The sequence below is a fragment of the Numida meleagris genome, chromosome 2 (genome assembly GCF_002078875.1).
Source record: "Numida meleagris isolate 19003 breed g44 Domestic line chromosome 2, NumMel1.0, whole genome shotgun sequence".
In the NCBI taxonomy this organism is placed as follows: Eukaryota; Metazoa; Chordata; class Aves; order Galliformes; family Numididae; genus Numida; species Numida meleagris.
In genome coordinates, this window is record NC_034410.1 from 39,256,044 (window position 1) to 39,274,700 (window position 18,657).

General features: G+C 40.0%; 1 protein-coding gene across 10 annotated transcripts in view; it reads left to right on the forward strand.

Moving 5' to 3' along the window:
- RBMS3 (RNA binding motif single stranded interacting protein 3) overlaps positions 1-18,657 on the forward strand; it is a 609,095-nt gene that overhangs the window by 244,123 nt on the left and 346,315 nt on the right. For 7 of the 10 annotated variants that reach the window (XM_021386133.1, XM_021386140.1, XM_021386132.1 and 4 more), the window contains one exon: positions 10,585-10,754. In XM_021386133.1, coding sequence (XP_021241808.1) covers positions 10,585-10,754 — 170 coding nt within the window. The remainder of the gene's footprint in view (positions 1-10,584; positions 10,755-18,657) is intronic. The other 3 variants (XM_021386137.1, XM_021386139.1, XM_021386141.1) reach the window with 1 other exon arrangement.

Genomic DNA, 18,657 nt, shown 5'->3' on the forward strand with positions numbered 1-18,657 from the left:
CCCCTTCTTTCTTACAGCCCCTTTTTAGGTACAGAAAGGCCATTATCAGGAATCTCCCTAACCTTCTCTTCTCCAGACTGAACAGCCCTCTCAGCCTGTCCTCATAGGGGAGGTGTTCCATCCCTGTTGTTGTGATGGATTTTACACAGATGAGCAACAAAGAAGCTGAATCCCCACATTGCAGAGTTCTTCACCTCTGAGCTCTGCACACATGTCCAGTTCCTTAGTAATGTTATACATAGTACACGGCACAAAGCTCAGAATGGTTTTGGCAAAATGTCTTCAGCTGAATGTATGTATGTTAGCAAGGTACTTGGTTCATTATCCTGAAACATTTAGCAGAAAGCAATTATGATTTTAGAGATCTGTGTGAAGATAGTTGTTATGATGAAATTAATTTTCCTCACTGGTTATGAGCCATTCTAAGGGCATCGAGAGAAGGAACAGAATACTTTTACCAAGGGGCAAGTCAGTTTTGTACAGATATTTTGAGTCAATTTTTCTGAGTGCATGAGTCAAATGACATTTGAAACTTTGGACAAGCACAGGAGTACAAGCTGTTGCTGAAGGAATGGGAAGAGATTGAGAATTTACAGCATAGTAAATCTAGATCCCTTTTCTCCTGTTCTGAGAAGTCCTAAAAAGCAGGAATAGGTGACTGTTATTACTAAATGAATCTAAATTGCAGTACTGAAGAAAATAGCAGGAATTAGGGAAAATGCTTGAATAATACTGGATTACATTGTTAAAAAAAAAAAAATGGATCTTTCATATGTCTAACCTACAGAGGAGGCTTAAGCCTATTTACAGATTGGCTGGTTTTGAAACAAAGTAGACATTTAGGTGTGATTTTCAGTTTTCAAAAGAGGTTGATTTTTATTTAAATTGTAGCAAAACCAGATTTCAAAATCTCACTAGTTGTCAAGAAATCTCTCAGTGACTCTATGTATTAAAAAAAATATAGGAGACTTTCACCATTCATTAGTCCTGTGGTCATTCTCAGGACCTTCAGTCATGATAATAAGGTGCATGCTAGGAAAATACCTGCTGTGAAATCTAGTTGTTCAGAGGAGCACGTGAGTTGGAGGATGAATGTGAACTTTTGCCTTAGTCTGCAGGATGCATCAGGAGTGCCCACTGGCTTTAGAACTCAGACTTTAATTTAGTCTAATGTATGTGTTTTCTTAATGAACAAATGAATAGACAAAAAAACATGGAAATATTTTTTAATAGATTAAAAAAAGCAACTGTTTTTTTTTTCCATATTCACAGCATGGTTGAGTAATTTAATCCTCAAAAGTAGCATCATTTATAGAAGGTTGAATTTTAAGGAAAAAGTTAGAATTGCCTGTAAATAAATAGTGTAATTTCAAAAATTCCATAAATAGGATGAAGAGGTTCTCCATTTTTGCATTAATCATTTGGTTTATTTAGTAAATTTTGTCTCAAGTGGATTTGATTGGTGTCTGGAAGAAAATTTGAACATAAATTACAGTAGATGCATATTAAATCAAAGAAAATTAAATAGCATTTCTTACCCTACCTCCAATGCCTGGTGCGTTAATTCTAGAGAAAATGGGGATTTTTGTAGGACAGTGGTCTTCAGTAACAATGCAGAATGTTTATGTGTTTAGCTTCTTTGGCATACAAGTTTAAGCACCCAGTGATACTAGCTGAAAAAGCAAGTGCTTAAATTCATCATGGCAAATCTTGGTTATCCTCATGGTACCAGATATTTTGTGTGCTCCTGGCATGTTGATAGTGTGATCCTCAAAGCTGTCTTAGTCCTGGTGAAGGTATCCAACTTCATCCTCACCTCATCACTGAGTTCTCTGCAAGTTTGCAAGCCACTACTTCACCTGATGGACCCAGACAGTTTTGTAGCTAGAGTAATGATGACTTCGTTGTAAATCTCAGCCTGCCTCAGAGACAGCTTGTTTTAAGGATGTGAAGAATTACCTAAAATGGGATAGAGAGGTTCCTAATGTGGAGTTTCAGACTGATGCTTCCTGTGGTGACACAGTGTGTGGCTGCTCTGGTCTCCTGGCCTCCCTCAGGCTTCAGCCCTGCTGCCCTCAGGGTTCTCACAAGTGCTTGGCCAGACACCCACCTATGCTGATGCCTAAATCCTTGCTGCTGTCATCCAGAGTCTTCTCCTGGCTGTATCAGCTTACTGTCAGAGGGCTTTCTCACTGTCCTTTAAATGACATTTACGGACATCTGTCTCATTAGGTTGTTTCTCACTACTCCTCCCTATGCAAAGAGTTAGGTATCATCTATAATAACTTGTATGGGCACTTTTTCCAAGAGCTGTTTGGTACCATCTGCTTTTTAAAGGAGTTTGCACTGGAAGCAAAAATGTGGTAAGGCTTGTGATGGCTCATGTTTTCTGTGGGCATCCTCAGGCCCTTGGCCTGAAATTAGAATGTTGCCATAGCCCAAGGGACCCCAAGGAAAACATGAGCTCTAGCTATTGTGGAATGCCCCAGATTCTGTCCCAATGGTATCACACTGTTATCTTTGGGACAAGCCCTTCCCAAACTCTGTGTTCTGCGGATTATTTTGGCCACAGGAGGAGAGGCACAGCTCATCTTTGTGTAACAGTGTCTGGGGAGGGGAGAGGTGCCCTTTGCACATCTACAGGAGCGTGGTGGGGAGATTATGGGGGCTCTTCCTGGAGAGCTCTGCCTCCCTCTGGTTCTTCCTCCATCAATGCTTATGTTAACAGCGGCAGATTTCCTACTGAATTCTTGTATTGAAAAGATAAACTGAGTAAACGTGAGTCAGATTTGGGGGGAAAAAATGTCTTTTTATTTGGCCCTTTGTTCTGCAAAAACAAAAACATCTGCATCTGATCTCTGCTCACCAAGTTCTCATGTGGAGAAGAAAGGGATTATATCAGATGTTCTGTTTCTGTTCTGTGCCTTAAGTTCAGTTTTATGGCGTGGTCCTTATTGTGTTCCAGTTCTCACATCAGCATTGATGCTGTGGTATGTGTGTACAGGGTGCAGAGAAGCAATACAATGCAGCATGTGGCTCCTACTTCTCATTTACAAGGTACTTTTAGTCTGCCACGTGTAAACAAATACCCAGAGAGCAAATTTAACTTTTCAGAGCCAAAACCCCATTTGTTTCTTCAAACATTTGGTAAGTTAAATAATCAGGCTTTTGATCTGCCGTTTTATTCTTAAACTTCAAATGAACTGAAAACTCATCATCGTGGCACCAAAAATGCTTGGGAATTTAAACATAAGTAATAATCTCTGCTTACTTCAAGTTGTTATTTTTTCTCCTTTTTTCACCACAAAGTTGTTGTATTACAGGCAGTAATTGCTGTCATATTGTGATCTGTGCTCTAAAATATTCTTGTTGGGAGAATTACAATGTTTTATAGTCCAGATTGCCCAGATTTAGTACTTTTAAGATCTAGATTCTATTCACATTTAGTCTCAGCACATCGATAAAATATGAATGGATTGGATAATGAAGCAATAACACTAATTTATGTCAAAGAATATAGGTTATTGTTTACGAGTTTGCCAACCTGCCAAAATACTTTATCTAAAGGAAGAGCTCTCCTCCCTTGCTGGGAGATAAATAATGACCAGGAATCGTCTGTCACCAGGGCTTCTGCCACAAAATAAATGGGAGGGAACAAGGCCGGGGAGGTAACTTTCCAGGGCGGGAAAATATTTTTTTTTTGGTGACACAGCTCTATTCCTAGCCTTTGGCTTTTTAGTACTAAGGACTAGATTGTACTCTCCTGCCTCAACGTGAGAGGCCCTAAATTCAGGAAGCTGCCATAGTTTCGTTTGGAGCCTCAGGCAGTGCAGGGGGAACAGAAAATTGCTTATGAGAGATGAGTAATTTAATTGCCGGAATAGCAAAGAGGGCGAAGAGCTGATTTTGGTGCCTTTGCAGCCATGTTTTTTTTCAGTGACCAAAACCCAGGAGCAGTGGAGGTCAGGGCCTTCTCAGTTTGCATGCAATGTTCTCCATCTCTGTGCCCTTTTAGCGTCTTGCACTTGACTGGGGCCTGCTCATCCTCAGGCAAGATGACCAGTAGTCTATTCTAATGATGCGTGCTCTAATCCACTTGATTCTTTATACTTCATCACCCTTCAGTATAAGCCACTTCCCAGCTGACCGATTTGTTTTTGAGATTTCCCATTAGATAGCGGTGGGAAACTGGGGATTATGCAGATCGACGTACTTCACTTGGCTGTTGAGTCAGGAAAATATAAGATATTGTTGTCAGTGAGAAAAAATTGTCAGGCTTCTGGTGTATATCACCCTGGCTAACAGCTGATAAACTCTGTGCTGTTAAAGATAGCAAAGAAGAGTGAATTGCTATTCATTTTGTTGTTGTTGTTTGCCTGGTTTTAATGCATTTGCATACACTTAATGCATGCACAATTACATAAAATGAGGCATACTTTTCAGGTATTGTCCAATAAAGGGCTCCCTCTTCCCTTGAGGCTTTGCTTCCTATGTATTGTCTACCTGTAGCTGTTTATAAAATGCTATAAAGTAGGCAGTTGTGGCTGGGAGAGAAGTATTTTAGAGTGGAGAAGACTGAGCTACATTCTGTGTTTGTGCTTCGTGGAGCTCCAGTGCTCTTGCTGGCTTCAAGGGAATTGCAAGCCTCAAGAGTATTTAGACGACTAATTTCAACAGCTTTGTGTGTAAAACAAAGATCTCAGAAAGCAGTTTACTGACCCATCGAATCCTAGTTTTACTCATACTTTAGAGTGACTACTGTGCCTGCTAGAGGACTGATTTTTTTCTTTTCTCATGATTGTCATTTTTCACAAGTAATTTTTTTTTACTGTGGGAATAGAAAAGGTAAGCCGAATATAATTACACCTTTTTTCCTGTGGACTAACGATATTGTTTAGAACAGAATGAAAAAGAGATGTTCACTGTATACAAGAAGCATGAGAAGAGAGCACTGCCATTCAATAATAATAAATGAATATATTTTTAATGAGAAAGCTAATTCAACTGGCGATTTATTTTCTTAAGCTTTAAAATGATTTCACTCATTCAGTTTAGGTACAGGATAACGAAATCAATTGTATGCAGAAATCATTTTTGTCTGCAGAAGGGCTGGGAATAACTTCCACTGTTAAGTTACATTTTTTTAATAATATTTTCCCCATTTTTAAGTAATATTGCAGTCCTCAATAGTCTTTCATTCAGTTCTCACAGTACATTATATAAGCCATGTCAAGGTAAGGAAGAATCATTACAGACCAGTAAACATGAGAAATAAGTAAGGAATCTAAATGATTGGCTTGGGGTGATGTAGTGATAGGATGGCGGCACAGCAAGTGTAGCCCAGCAGCTCTGACTCAATGTTCTTATATCCAGCAATTCACATTTAAAGGCATTGGAAATGATTCAGGCAAACCAAAAGCCTCTTGATATGTGTTCTTGTCTTCTCAGTTGAAAGGACAGATAGAAAAGACTTTTAACCTTTTGTCTTCCTTCATCTTTTGATTTTACATATATTTTTGTATGCCATTCCATTACAGTTGGAAAAAGTTGCCAAGGGGTGAGTTGTTGCTCCAAAAGAAACAGTCCATGAAGCTTTGTGACCGTGCAGAGAAGTCAGAAAGTGTGCACACTATTACCTCTGTTGGTGAGGTCTGGGGAAAGATCTAATAATGTTCCCTACATGGGAAGCATCCAAGAAGAACTCTGTCTTCCAGGCCCTTGCTGGATGAGGAAGTTAGACAGCAGTCATGAATGAACTCTGTAAGACTGTAAGACCCAAGAAGGCCATGCAAAGTCAAGAAAAAAAAAATTATGACTTGAGCTCCTCTGACCACAGCCTTTCTGAAAAGCACAAGATCTCAGTGTTGCCGGTTCCATTCTTCATCTCTTGTTCACTTTTCTGTTCTACCTGGCTGTGGAAAAGAAATATGTTTTACTTGTGCCATTCGTCACTGAGGATGCCAACCCAAGATGGAAGAGTTGCTGTGTTTTTTATCTCATTCTTTCTATCATGTTTGCCCTACCTTCTCTTCAACTACGATCGTCTTTGGTTTAATTTGAGATTTGTCATTCTATCAGCTAAAAAAATCCCATAAACAGGCCTGTAAGTTGGTAGTATCCTCTCATCACTGCTATAATTGGCCTGAAAGAACCATCCAACTCTCAGAAATTACTCCATTGTACAACATAATGTTAACAAAAGATCATTTTCCTAGTGTGTGCTGTAAAGTGATATTTGCACAATTTATTTGTATTTACTTTGCCTTATTTTATCTTTCATTCAGCAGCTAAGGGAACTGTGTAGCAATTGGACTCTAAATGAGATTAAGCTAGCAGCTGGAAAACACTCAGATCAGAGTGAAATGGATTGTGTGTGTTCACAACTGGTTAAATAACACATGCTTTAATGGAGAACTGTGTGTCGTACTTGTATTTTTTTAAATAAAATATGTACTTCGATAGGAAAAGTCAATGTATCAGTTTTATTGGGGAATCTTTCCAAGAGTTTACTTTTAAGTGGATAAAAGAGTACAAACTTGGGATAGCCAAAGGTGAATACAAACAAATTGGCCAGTCTATTAGCATAGCTGTCCAGCTGCGTCCTAGGCTCTAAGGCCACTCCAAAACCACAAGCCCAACCGCCTCAGAAGCCTGCCAAGGAGCCAGCTGCTGCTAATAAAGCAGACTCTACAACTTGGCATCTGGGGCCTGTGATTCCCATCCAGAAGAAACTGTATTTGAAAAATATTTAAAATTTGTCTTTTTAAAGAGTGTATTGCTTTGGAAGAAAAACGCTTTGGACTAAACTTGCAGCAAGTGAAAAACTATATAAGAGTGCTGTGGTTGCCATGGGAAGATAAATACCATTCTTGCGTAAGGAGGTTGGATGTTGGAAGGAGAAGTGTTGTTCATTTTGAAACCAAGCAGGCTTCTGGTTCAGCTTTTCTGGGTTATTGAGTAAGAAAGACCAAGGTATCTCATTATTCACGCTTAGCTGTGAGCACTTGTATGAGGCACGTTGTTTCAGAGGGCTTGGTATTAGGGTGTAAGTGCAAGGGTGCGTTTCTGAGACTGGGTGAGAATTAAGCACATTAATTTCTTACTTTTAAATAATGAAAAAGAAGAAATTTCATTCATTTTTCAAAGATGAAAACAAATGCTATTAGCCAGCCGTGCTAAATTAATAAGCTGCTTGGAATGATCTACAAACCAGTTCATTCCCCCCAACTCCCCACTGAATAATGAAGCATGAGAATTGAAAAATGAGATGGTTACTTGAAAAATTAACAGCCAAGCGGTCTCTGAATTCCAGTTCCCTTTTGAAGTAAAACATGTAGATTTTTGCATAATAATTTCTTCCTAGTGCTGCAGGTCCAGTGCTTGACTGCACCGGGAAAATGCCTTTCCCAGATGGCTGCAGTTGGTGGCAAGGTGTTAGGAGACAGTGTGGAAAGCTGGGTTCTTGTGGCAGATGGTTTAACTGCATTGCCCCAGCCATGGGGGGAGTTGATAGCAGAAGGAGACCTGAGTTTCCTGCCAGCAGGTGTGCACGGCTCCCTGGACAATGACACCTTTGGCACCATTTGGGATCCAGCAGCAAGCAGTTCCTATCTGGGATCATCATCAGGTTGCCATTCATTTCTTTCACTCCAGTTATTACGTGGAGATTAATGAAAAGACCCTTTGCTCATTTGGAGGTGAATTACATACTTCTACATGCCATCAGTCATACACTCCTCAGCTCAGGAAACAAGAATCCAAAGCTTTCTTCTGACCTGAAGCTTTTAGCCTGGCAACCAGCCAGAAGATGTCAGCCACAGTGCAGGCAATTTTGTAATCTTTCTGCAGAGGGCATGGTGTATTGAATATGCATGGAAATTACTGTGGGCTGCAGTGCCTGAGAGTGCTCACTGGACTGAAGAGGTCTCCAAGTTGGAGCGTGGCCACCTCCTTGTCCACCTTTAGGGTATTTCTGTGTGCTGGGGTCACCCTGGACGTCTGTGTGTGTGTCTCCCTACAGTCTGAGCAGCTTCTGCATGAGAGACCTGCTATCCTATGGCCTAGATCTCTGGGTATCGTGAGGACTTGTCCTTTTTTTCTTCTTTTCTTTTTCTTTTTCTTTTTTTTTTCTTCCTGTAGCTGTGGCCTCAAAAAATCAGTGTAAATGCAATTCAAGTTCACTTCTAGGTCCCCATTCAGCTGGCTGAGGGGGATAAAATGGCTTAAGCTTAAATTAGAATTAGGCCCCTAGTGCTTTCCTCTGTGTGAGGATAAAGATCTTATAATAGAGTGAAAACAGCTCTTTGAAATATAAAGGTATATTTCCACTTGTCGTTTTTCTTGCTTATTAGGTTGGTGCGAGAATAGGCCATTTACTCATTATTCCCCTCAAAGACATATATAATAATAACAATTAATAATTTAAGTACACAGGACTTTATTGGCTTGCAGAAAATTCTGGCTTTGTATCTGGTTTTGTTATTTATATGCATTCCATGTTCAACTTGGGAGCATGAGGGTAAAGCAGTGAGAATGTTACCTTTTTTAAAAAAATAAAAATAAATTATCAACGCTCAAAATGTGCAGAATTACTATGGGATGTTTCCTGCACTGGTGCTGTGAAAGAGGATGTCCTCATTTAACTCTGCAGTGGCCCCAGAATGTTCTGGATTGAAACGTGCTTTCTGCCAGGATGCCTTAAGACTCATGGTTTATCCATTTGGTGGGTGTTAGTGCTGTCTGAGGTTTGATCCAGCCGTGCCCTCAGCACTGGGTGCAGCTAGGCAGCTCCCCATGCTGGTGCTGGAAATGCTGCGTGAATCTGTTCCTGGGAATGACATTGAAGCTTGGCTGGCTGAAGATTACCCAGTGGTAAAGTGCGTGTGCAGAGAAATATGATCTGTATGCACTAAGTGCTTTTGATTGTCAGCAAAGTATCTACACAGATACTGGGGGAAGGAAGCGCGTTGCCCTTTCTCTTTTCCTGGGGATCAGAGTGAGCGTCATTACTTGCTAGTTTGGTGATCCCACTGTCTATTAAGCTGATTTTCCCTTTTAGTGAATGCTCTTTGAGCCACGTTACAACCAGGCTGGATTGTAGAATAATTCTGATGTCCTGACACCTGATGAGTTCCCACTGTCATAGTTTAAATGAGAGAAACTGGGAAGGAGGAAGGAGAAGGCAGCAGGAAAGGCATTACTGCAAGCATGGCGTTTTATGTGTTTCATCAAAGCCTTCGAGCTTCACCCATCACTGATGCTCCCTTTAAGTACTCTGACTTTTTTGGGGCTCTTCTAAGTATAAGGGACTTGCTTGAAAGAAGTTAAAGCTCCTAATTTGAAAGTATTCATCCACTGAGCATTCTGATTTTTTACGTGCGTAATTATAAGCATTAATGTATGACCACTGAAATGAAAGGGTCTGTTGATTCACGTGATCAGAATCACTCACAACCTTCAATATTTTCTCTATTCAGGGCCTAAATACAAAACTAGCACACCAGAAGTCACTAAAATGTCACTGCTACTATAATGAAAAGTGCATATGTTTTGCCTTTATTTGGCCATTGTGGTTAAGTTGGCATTGGCCCAGTATTTACCTGCAGCTGTAGCCATATTAGCAGATTACACTGACCTGTGGAAAGCAGCTTTTTTCCCACAGCATCCCCAAGCTCCCCAGACTTCTCCCCTGCTTTTCCACATAGGTCACAGCAGTGTCAGGACATGTCCTCATCCTGCCAGGCACACTGCTGCAAGCAAATGTGCTGAGCCAGGAATGGTTGCAGCAGCTGAAATCCACAGAGTTGCCCCAGGTTGGAGGTGCTCAGGTAACTTTTACAATGTGAGATTGCATCTTCTTTCATAGCATGTATGTTCCAGGGATTTAGGGGATCATATTGTTTTCCGTTTGAGAATCCTTCCGTTCTGAAGCGATGCTTCTTGGTGGTTGTGTGTGGTTTGTGGTTGCTCAGAAGCGGGTAAGTTCCCAAGAGTGGGAGGTGCTGTTCTATCCTTCCTTTCCAAATCCTGTTTTCTGTTTTGAAAGACATTCATTATGACGGAATGTTTTCAGGCTACTTTGTTTCTACCTCTCTCAGGCTACCAAATTCCTTGTCACTTGCCTCTGTGCATACTGTATGCTCCTCGTATCTAGAGAAGATTGTTATGCTTCTGGTATCAGCTCTCATACCTTTGGCTAGTTATTATTTTTATCTTGGAATATTCTTAAAGCAGATTGCGTTAAACTTCTTTCTGTAATGCTAATTACTCCTGAGTATCCATCATTTCAGAGCCTATTCTGAGATCTAGATAAAATAGACTCATAATCTAGCAGCTTTAACTCCAGTTCAACCAGTAAAGTGGAGAGTGAAATAATGTACCTCATAGCCACATCTAGACACCACATCTTGTCCCCTTTTTGTGTTCTGAGGGTGGCTAGACGTGGTTATGGAAGAGAAAGAGGGTGGCATAAACATGGACATGTAGGGCGAGAGGAGAATGCCATTTGTTCATAGGTACCGAAGGGAAGCTCACAAGTGTACAGCTCTTATTTTCCAGTAACAGCCTCTTTTTTCTTCTTTCCAGCAGTCCTATGCACCAGCTCCCCACCCCATGGCTCCTCCCAGCCCCAGCACAAACAGCAGCAACAACAGCAGCAACAACAGCAGTGGAGAGCAGTTGAGTAAAACCAACCTGTACATTCGAGGCCTTCCACCCGGCACCACTGACCAGGACCTTATCAAGCTGTGCCAGCCGTAAGTGCCATTAAAATACTTGCTTCTTTGGGCAGGAAAACATCACAGCTGGCCTTTCAGCTTGTGATAGTGTACGTCCTCTGAAAAGTGTCAGAAGCTTGCTGCACTTGAAGGTTAACCATTATTCATAGGGTTTAAACAGCTCATTAATGCCTAGATAACTTTCTGGTAATGAGTTTTGGGGGGTAGAGAGATGAGGACCTTCACACTGACTTATGCCTATTTGGTTTATTTCCTATGTTAAATTTAGAAGGAAAAAAAAGGGACTTGAAGACTTGCATGACAAGTAAACCTCCCTAATGACAGATTTTATGGTTACAATAATCTGTGAATCATAAGCCCAGGAATGACAAAACATGGGTGTTCCCACCTCAAGTCATTTATCACATCTTTCGAGTACTGTGTCACACGTTGCTGGTCTCAGAGATTGAGAAGTACGAAACCCATGGAAGGAGGCCTTGAAGCAAACATCTAATTAACTGCAGTTCCACTGAGAACTGATGATGTAGAAAGTAGCACCCTCTACCCCCCTGTTTATCTTCAGAGTCATATTTGCAAATTCTATTGATAAATATCCATTTTATTGTGTTTTGTCACTGGAGAGGCAGTAGAAAGGAGCTCTGTGCTCCTCGTGTATCATCAACAGAACTGTTTCCAAAAACACTGCACCTGGTTAACCCTCCTCACTTGACTGACTACTGAGTAATAAGGGTAGACATGAGAACCTGATTGGATTTCCAATGTCTTAATTATTGTTGATTAAGTGAGAGAGAGATAATCCAGTTTGAGATTCCAAGCAGAGATTTCCTGGGTACAATTTAGAGTAACACTTTTTTTTGTGTGTCAAAATAACATCAAGTGATTAAAAATCCCCCTCTTCTATGATATAGAACCAAAGTGCTTTTGTCATAGAATAGTTTCTTCCAAAAGATAACAGTGTTTCTGACATTTCTTCATTGGAAATCAGCATTTTCAATAGAAACCAACAAATGGATGTTGGTAAAGTAAGGAACAGCCTCGGGCTGACCTACTGTCCTGAGCCCAAATTGCTGTTGTTTTAAAATGTGGAATAGGACTAAGAATGTAATGGGATGTTATGTACTTAATGTCCTTCTGCACTTCCTGGTTCTCACCAGAAGTGCCAAAGAATCCCCCTAAATATGCCTTATGCATACATAGATGACTAGGGCTGGAAGTAGAAGTCTTATTGAAGTGAGATCTGAACTTTAGCACAGTAGTGTTAGCTTGGGACTCTTCTCTATGTCTTTGTCCTAGTGAAGTCACTACAACTAGAATGTTCACAGGAGCATAGTGCTGGGGATATTTCATATTAAATGCAAGTTGAATTGTGAATGTACCTGCCTGACATTTATACAAACTATTCATTGACACTTCTCACTTGTGACAGTCACGGGTAACCCCAGCTGAAGGACCAGATCCTCAGCAGGTATAAACTGACTAGCTCCGCTTGTGTTTAGAACGTGAATTTGCTGGATGACTTCTTGCAATCTGACCCTTTCCAAGTTCAGACAAACGCTTTCGGCTGAGCAGGAACGAGCTAACTATTCCTGCAGGAGCTTCACAGCAGTGCTGTTTAGTGCTGCAGTCAAGATGTGAGGCACAAGGCAGCTGCAGGTTACTTTAACCCAGTTCAGAGCACGTGTTCGTACCCCTTGTCTGTGCATGGGAAAGGCACATCAACTATCTGAGAGCTTCCTTTTGGCACTGCACTGTGGCAAAATTTTAATGTGCTCCACTAAACTTAATCTGGTCTGTGATTAGAGAGTTTTGTCTTGCTATCATGGAGTTCCTGTGTGAACAGATGCGCTGTAAGAAAAATGCTGACATTCATTTTGCTGGTTTTTCTATCCTTTGGCTGAATGGATTTAAGGACAAACTAGATAGTTGTTTTGAAGTATTTATCAAAGCAAAAGGGAAAGACAACGTAGGAAAAATTAAATGTGACAATACCAGAATTTGTCATGACAGCACGTAGATTCTTAAAGTAATAGATAACAAGATATTTTCTTTACCTTTGCAGATGGTTACATAGTAGAGATGGATAAAAGTCTAGATCCCTGCTTTCTCAACTCTTAAAAAAAAATGCAGTACATATAACAGCAGCCTGCAGCTGTATGAGTAAGATACACATTTGTGTCTTAGAAGTGGTTGCCTCCTATACAGCTTTCTCTTAGCTTGCATGACTGGGGTCTCATCACACAAATGAAAGATGCTGAACAGGTATTCCTGAAACAACTGAAGGTTCTTTTTTTCTAGGCTTCCTGCATAGATGTAATGATCTAATTAGTTATAAGGTATGAGGTTGAGAACTTGAATTCCAATCTATGAACCACCATATTATTTGCAATGCAGGATTTGTGGAGAGCTGCCTTTTGGGAAGGTGTTCACCAAATCTAGTTTATGCCCAGGCCGTAGCCCAGGTTCCCTTAGGGCTGGCTGCCAGCGCTTTGTGAGCCCTTCTGAATCCATGTCCTCTGCTGCAGCATGTGACAGTGCTGCCAGCAGTACAACTGTCATTTGCAGTGTCTGACATTTGGCAGGTCTGAGGAATGATGTTCTAAAAACACAATATTTCTCTCTCAGAAGTACAGGGAATGCTGGAAATGCTCGTGGCTATGTACATCTATCATAGCATATCCCATTTCCAGGTTTATTTCAGCAAGAAGGCCACCCTCTATGTGACGTGTAACATTTTTTTTTTTATTTAATTGCTTTTTGCCAGGTGGTTATGGAAGAGAAATTCTTTCATCAGAATTGTTTGATAAAGTGCAGGGCTGTCTTGGTGGATCCTGTGTGCATTTCTGTATTTCTGCTGCGTGTGTTTAGGTGGTGTGTATCGCACAGAGAACGGAAAACTGCAGACTGGAGTACCATTGATTCTTGAAGCGCCGAGTCCATTACACATGATGGCAGACATTTCTGACAAATGTTCAGACACTATCAAACCTTTTATCAATTTAAGAGTAACCTTGTCACAGTAATCTGTCAAACTGTTCATAAAACTAAAGGAAAACAAGTCATCAGGCTGTACAGTAACTGAGTAAATAATAATAAAAATTGCTACTGGAAGGTTTTTTATTTTGGTTGAGATCCTCAGTATCTGGTTTAACCTGTATTCAGCAGAGTTGCATCAAATTCTTTTTTGCAACAGAGAGCTGTTAAGTTGCACTGTGTCTTTTGGGACTTCATACAATTGTGCTGTCAAAGGTTATAATGAAAAAGAGCTGATAGAAATATTTATCAAGTAAGAGTATGTTGTTCTTTTTGTATATATCATTTTTTTGGAGTCTCATGAAAGCAGAAAAAAGAGACTTCCACAAATGGCCTCTCTTAACCCCTCATGAGTTTTCTCAGAAAAGAGGTGAACACCCATCCCTGATCATATTGATCATCAGAACTTGTTAGTCTAAAAATTTGATTTTAAATATTCTGTAAAAAAATAGTAAATACAATGTCATTCACACTTATTACCCCTGAGGTGCGCAGTCTCTGCTGTTGTAATGTTATGATCCATTTCAGCCAAATCTTTCCAGTCAAAATATTGCTTTTGTCAAAAGGAAAGATAAGCAACCATAAGATACAAAATTATAGATTATAGACAGAAAAACGTGCAGTGTGTCTCTGTACAAGAAAAATACAAATGATTATCTTTGAAGCATTTATAACTTGTCACTCATATTGTCATGCACGGTATTGTATTTCATCCAGAAGAGTTCAAAATTATCTTGAAAACGCACACAGATGGCTTAGTCCCCCATTGGTGTAGTGGACGCATCACATTCTTACTAAGCGTGTCCCAGTGGAGAAGGGAAAACTCGCAAATTGAACATTTGAGCTTTATTACCTTTAAACATTTTTCATTTCACAAGCTTGCAGTTTCTCTCAGAGGATTTTGGTCGATCGGTCTGTCTTTTCTTACATGCGTGCACTGAAGAAGACAGACTCAAAATGTCTTAAAATGTAAAGTTATTTTTGGAAGACAGAATGGGAATTTAGGAAAAAGGATCAAAAAGACGTTTTTGTTTCCCTCCCCCACCGAAACCAATGCAAAATTCTGACAAGAAAAGTTTCCTTAAAAATCAACAACATTTGACCAAAAACAAAGAACAAAAAACAAAAAACCACATCCTTGTGCATTACACTATTAAGACATTGGCATAGATTGAAAAGATAATCCCTGTCAGTCTTGAGACAGTCATGAATTTTTCATGCCCAGTCGATGGTCTAAAAGAAATCTATTTCAAACTTCTGAAGTCTGATAGTTTAAATCTACCTATGTTATTTTTTTTGGTCCTGAGCTATTTTTCCCCACCTGCACCAGTAACATACCCTCTGGAATCTTCAATTTCCATTGCTTTGTTCTTCTTGTTTGGGTTAACTATCTCATCGCCCTTCAACAAGTTTGGACTTTTTTTTTGTGATACAGGGAAAATAATTTAATTAAATCAACAAAGGGAAAAATAGCCAAAGCTAAAGATCAGAAAGTCTGCACAGATCAAGCTGACTTTTGTGGAAGATGAACCACTTTCCCAGAGATATATAGTATTCTAGGTATGGGAAATTTACACCAAAGTTATCATGATTTGTCTCCTTGACAAGTCATCGTGTGTGAGATGTTAGCCTTTCATCCCTTACTGACTGTCCTTGTTGTTGTCCCCGTGGAACCTCTGAATAAATATTCCGATCACTGCCGTTTGGATTCTGCTAAAGAGCTAGCCCCAAGGATAATGTAACTGAGGTTATTAATTGAAAATACACGCATTACTTAAATCCTGGACTATTTTTGAAATGAACTCTGTACAGTCCTTTTGCCCCACAGAGAACTGCTGAGTTTGTTGAGGTTTCAAAGGGGTTCAAGGTGCCTTTCAGGACAGGGTCTCTTGTTAGTAGCTTCAATAAGTACAACATTTTCAATTAGTGTGAGTTTTATGGCAAGTTCACAATGGCCAGTTCTGCCACATGTTAAATCAGCTAGAGTTTGAAATTCCTGGCTATTCTTATTCTCTTTTGTGAAAGTAACAAAAAGTTTGTATTATATGAGAACCAATGAAAAGGTGTAGGGAAAGAAAACATCTTTCCTTCCTTTCCTCCCTTTTCCCCCTTACATTAGAATGCTAATTAGAAAATAGTGCTCTGAGTTATGCTCGAAATAAATTTTAACCAAAATGAAATTTTCATCACAAGTTCAAAACCAAAAAGGCCAAAAGAATTCCTCAAGTAAATCCAGGATTTTTTATTCAGTGTAAATGAATACATATATAAATATATAACTATATATATATATAATAAAGATATTTATATATATCTTGCCCTGGTGAAGGTAAAGCCCAAACTATCTGTGATGTGTGGTAGTAGAGTATTAGCTGCGGTCTGGTGCTGTGTTTTTAAGTTGTCATTTTGTTGAGGTAACAGAATGTCCCGGTTCTGTAACATCGAATAGAACAACATCTCTCCTGTAATTAGCAGCACTCAACACCGTTTCTCCATGGCATTAAGGAGACTGAAAAGGTGTGAGAGTGCTCACCCAGTGGTATTAGCTCACATAGGAACTGGGGGATATCGCATTGTTCATGCTTAAATCTTGGTGTATATTTGGTTCAGTATCCTGGTAATATGAGAACTGTGAAAGTCTGCTCAATGGATCAGTCTTCATGGGAAGCAAAGAAATGCTCATATTAAAGGGCAGAAAAGAAAAAGGAAAGCACACCCAAAACAACAACAGAAAAAAAAAACAGATTTTCTTTGTTATTCCAAGTAAAAATCAGAATAGTACAGTCCTAGGACAGAAGTATCACTGGATCAAATAGAGCATAGGTGCCCTGTTGGACTAAATATGATGAATCAAAGCTATGAGGGTTCTGCATGCGTTTGCTCCTCTCACTTTAATGTGTTTATCCAGATCAGACTGAAACACACTGATGGGTCATTTTGGAGATGTCTGTATTATTCACAAGTTCTTTGTACCAGAGACTTTCCTAAAAGAAGATTAAGGTAAATGGGAAAGGGAAGAAAAAATGAATTTCAAGTTAATATTCTAAGTCAAAATGACTAAAGCAGACGAAAAAGCAGAGGAGGATCACAATGCCATGGATGTGATTTGTTACTTAGAGCACTGAAGACATTTTCATAGTAATGGACCTTATTAATGCTGTAAAATACCATCTTGGAGTTGCTCCTTGACTCCAGAAGGGTGTATTTAAGTGAACTTGAATTTTGTCTGAGTTGTTTTGCAGTTTTACCCTCATTATACATGTAATACATCTTCATAGGGTGTGTGTCTGTATAGACATAGATGTGCACAGGTGTGTTTTCTCTTTTACCTGTTATGATTTAAAAATTATTTGTATATTCATTCCCCATTACAATAATCTGTAAATGTTTTCTATTGTTTAAAAACAAACATTAAAGTTGCCCCAGCAGGCAGTGAACCAATCCTTTTCTTACCTATCCTCTTTCATCAGGGAAAACAAAACTCTAGGTCAGCACATGCCCACAGCACTTACAGAGAGCTCCATCTGGGATGTAAACGTTCTCATTGTCAGAAAGAAAGGCAGAAAAATAATCTGCGTAAAGTAATAAATGAGCACCTGCACTCTTTGCTGTTTTGAATGTGCCCGTCTTTTCACTGGAGTGTGACAGAGTGTCAGGGAGAGTTTCTCGTCTCCTTTCAAGCTGGATGAACCTGATTTAATGGAAGATAGGGGAGGAGACAGCATTCTCAGACACGGCTGCTGAAAACATTTCTTGATGAATTTTAATTAAAGTCCTTGGGAAAAAACACACACACGCACAAAACAGAGTGCTCTTAACATAAATATTGAGTCTTCTATGTATTTGTGTGAAGGGCACGATTGTAAAAGCCACTTGTTTTGCTTAGTGTGCAGGAAGGGTGTTGAGATAGAAAGAGGGCAAACACACCTAATGAACTGCCCCTGACTTGTTCTGAAATATGTGTTTCCAGTCTTTCCTCGTCCTCCTCCTCTCCCCATTTCTCTATTTTGTGTGCAGCCAGTCAACCATGACATGAGCTATCCGTGAGGTTGGCCTTCTTCCTCTCGCTGATGTAAACGTTTAGGAACCTGAAAACACTCATAGCTAGAAACTATCCTCAGGACAGATAGGCTGTGCACAGTGCACGTCTGCCAGTCAAATGTCTGGTTTTGTAACGTGGGTGTTGCTCTGTTGAAGGACCTTCATTACTGTGAGACTCTTGAGTCTATAATATTTTCCAGCCCCTCCCAAGGCATTCTGTATTACTCGGATGCCTGGTTTCTGCTTGCCGGGGAGGAGGCAGCTTTGATGTTCTGGTGATGTCACAGAGGTTCCTGCACTGCTGTCCTTTGGGTCATTTTGTCTTTTATGAAGGAAAGTTTTAGTTATGTTTTGTTCTTTTTTGAAGCGTACTCTCTCTTTTTTATATTTGCTTGCATTTTTTGCATTAGTTGTCTGAAATTCTGCAGTGTCAATTTCCATGGGTCTTTTAGAGCTGTTGTCTTTTAAGTACTGATAGCAGCAGTGGGAGGGCAGGCACGACAGATGTATGAATGCACAGAGCGTGAGAAGGAAGCAGGAAGCTTTCAAAGTGGGATGGGGTTCATCCTCCTTAGGAGTCACGGACTTCCAGGAGACGATGGAGACACTGTTTGTGTTCTGACATTTCTGTAGCAGAAATGTTTCTGTAACCTTTCTCCAGAAGGTATGACGCAGATGATGTTCTGATCTGTTTGAGAAGTACATTGTCCTAAAGCTTTGCTGTGAGGAAACAATATCAGCTATGCTTAATAACACTCCAGCTCCCCCTAAACAGGAATAACCTGAGCACTGCTTTCAGCTAATGGCAAGAATCTTAGAGCATGGTTGTAATTTCTATACAAGGGGAAGT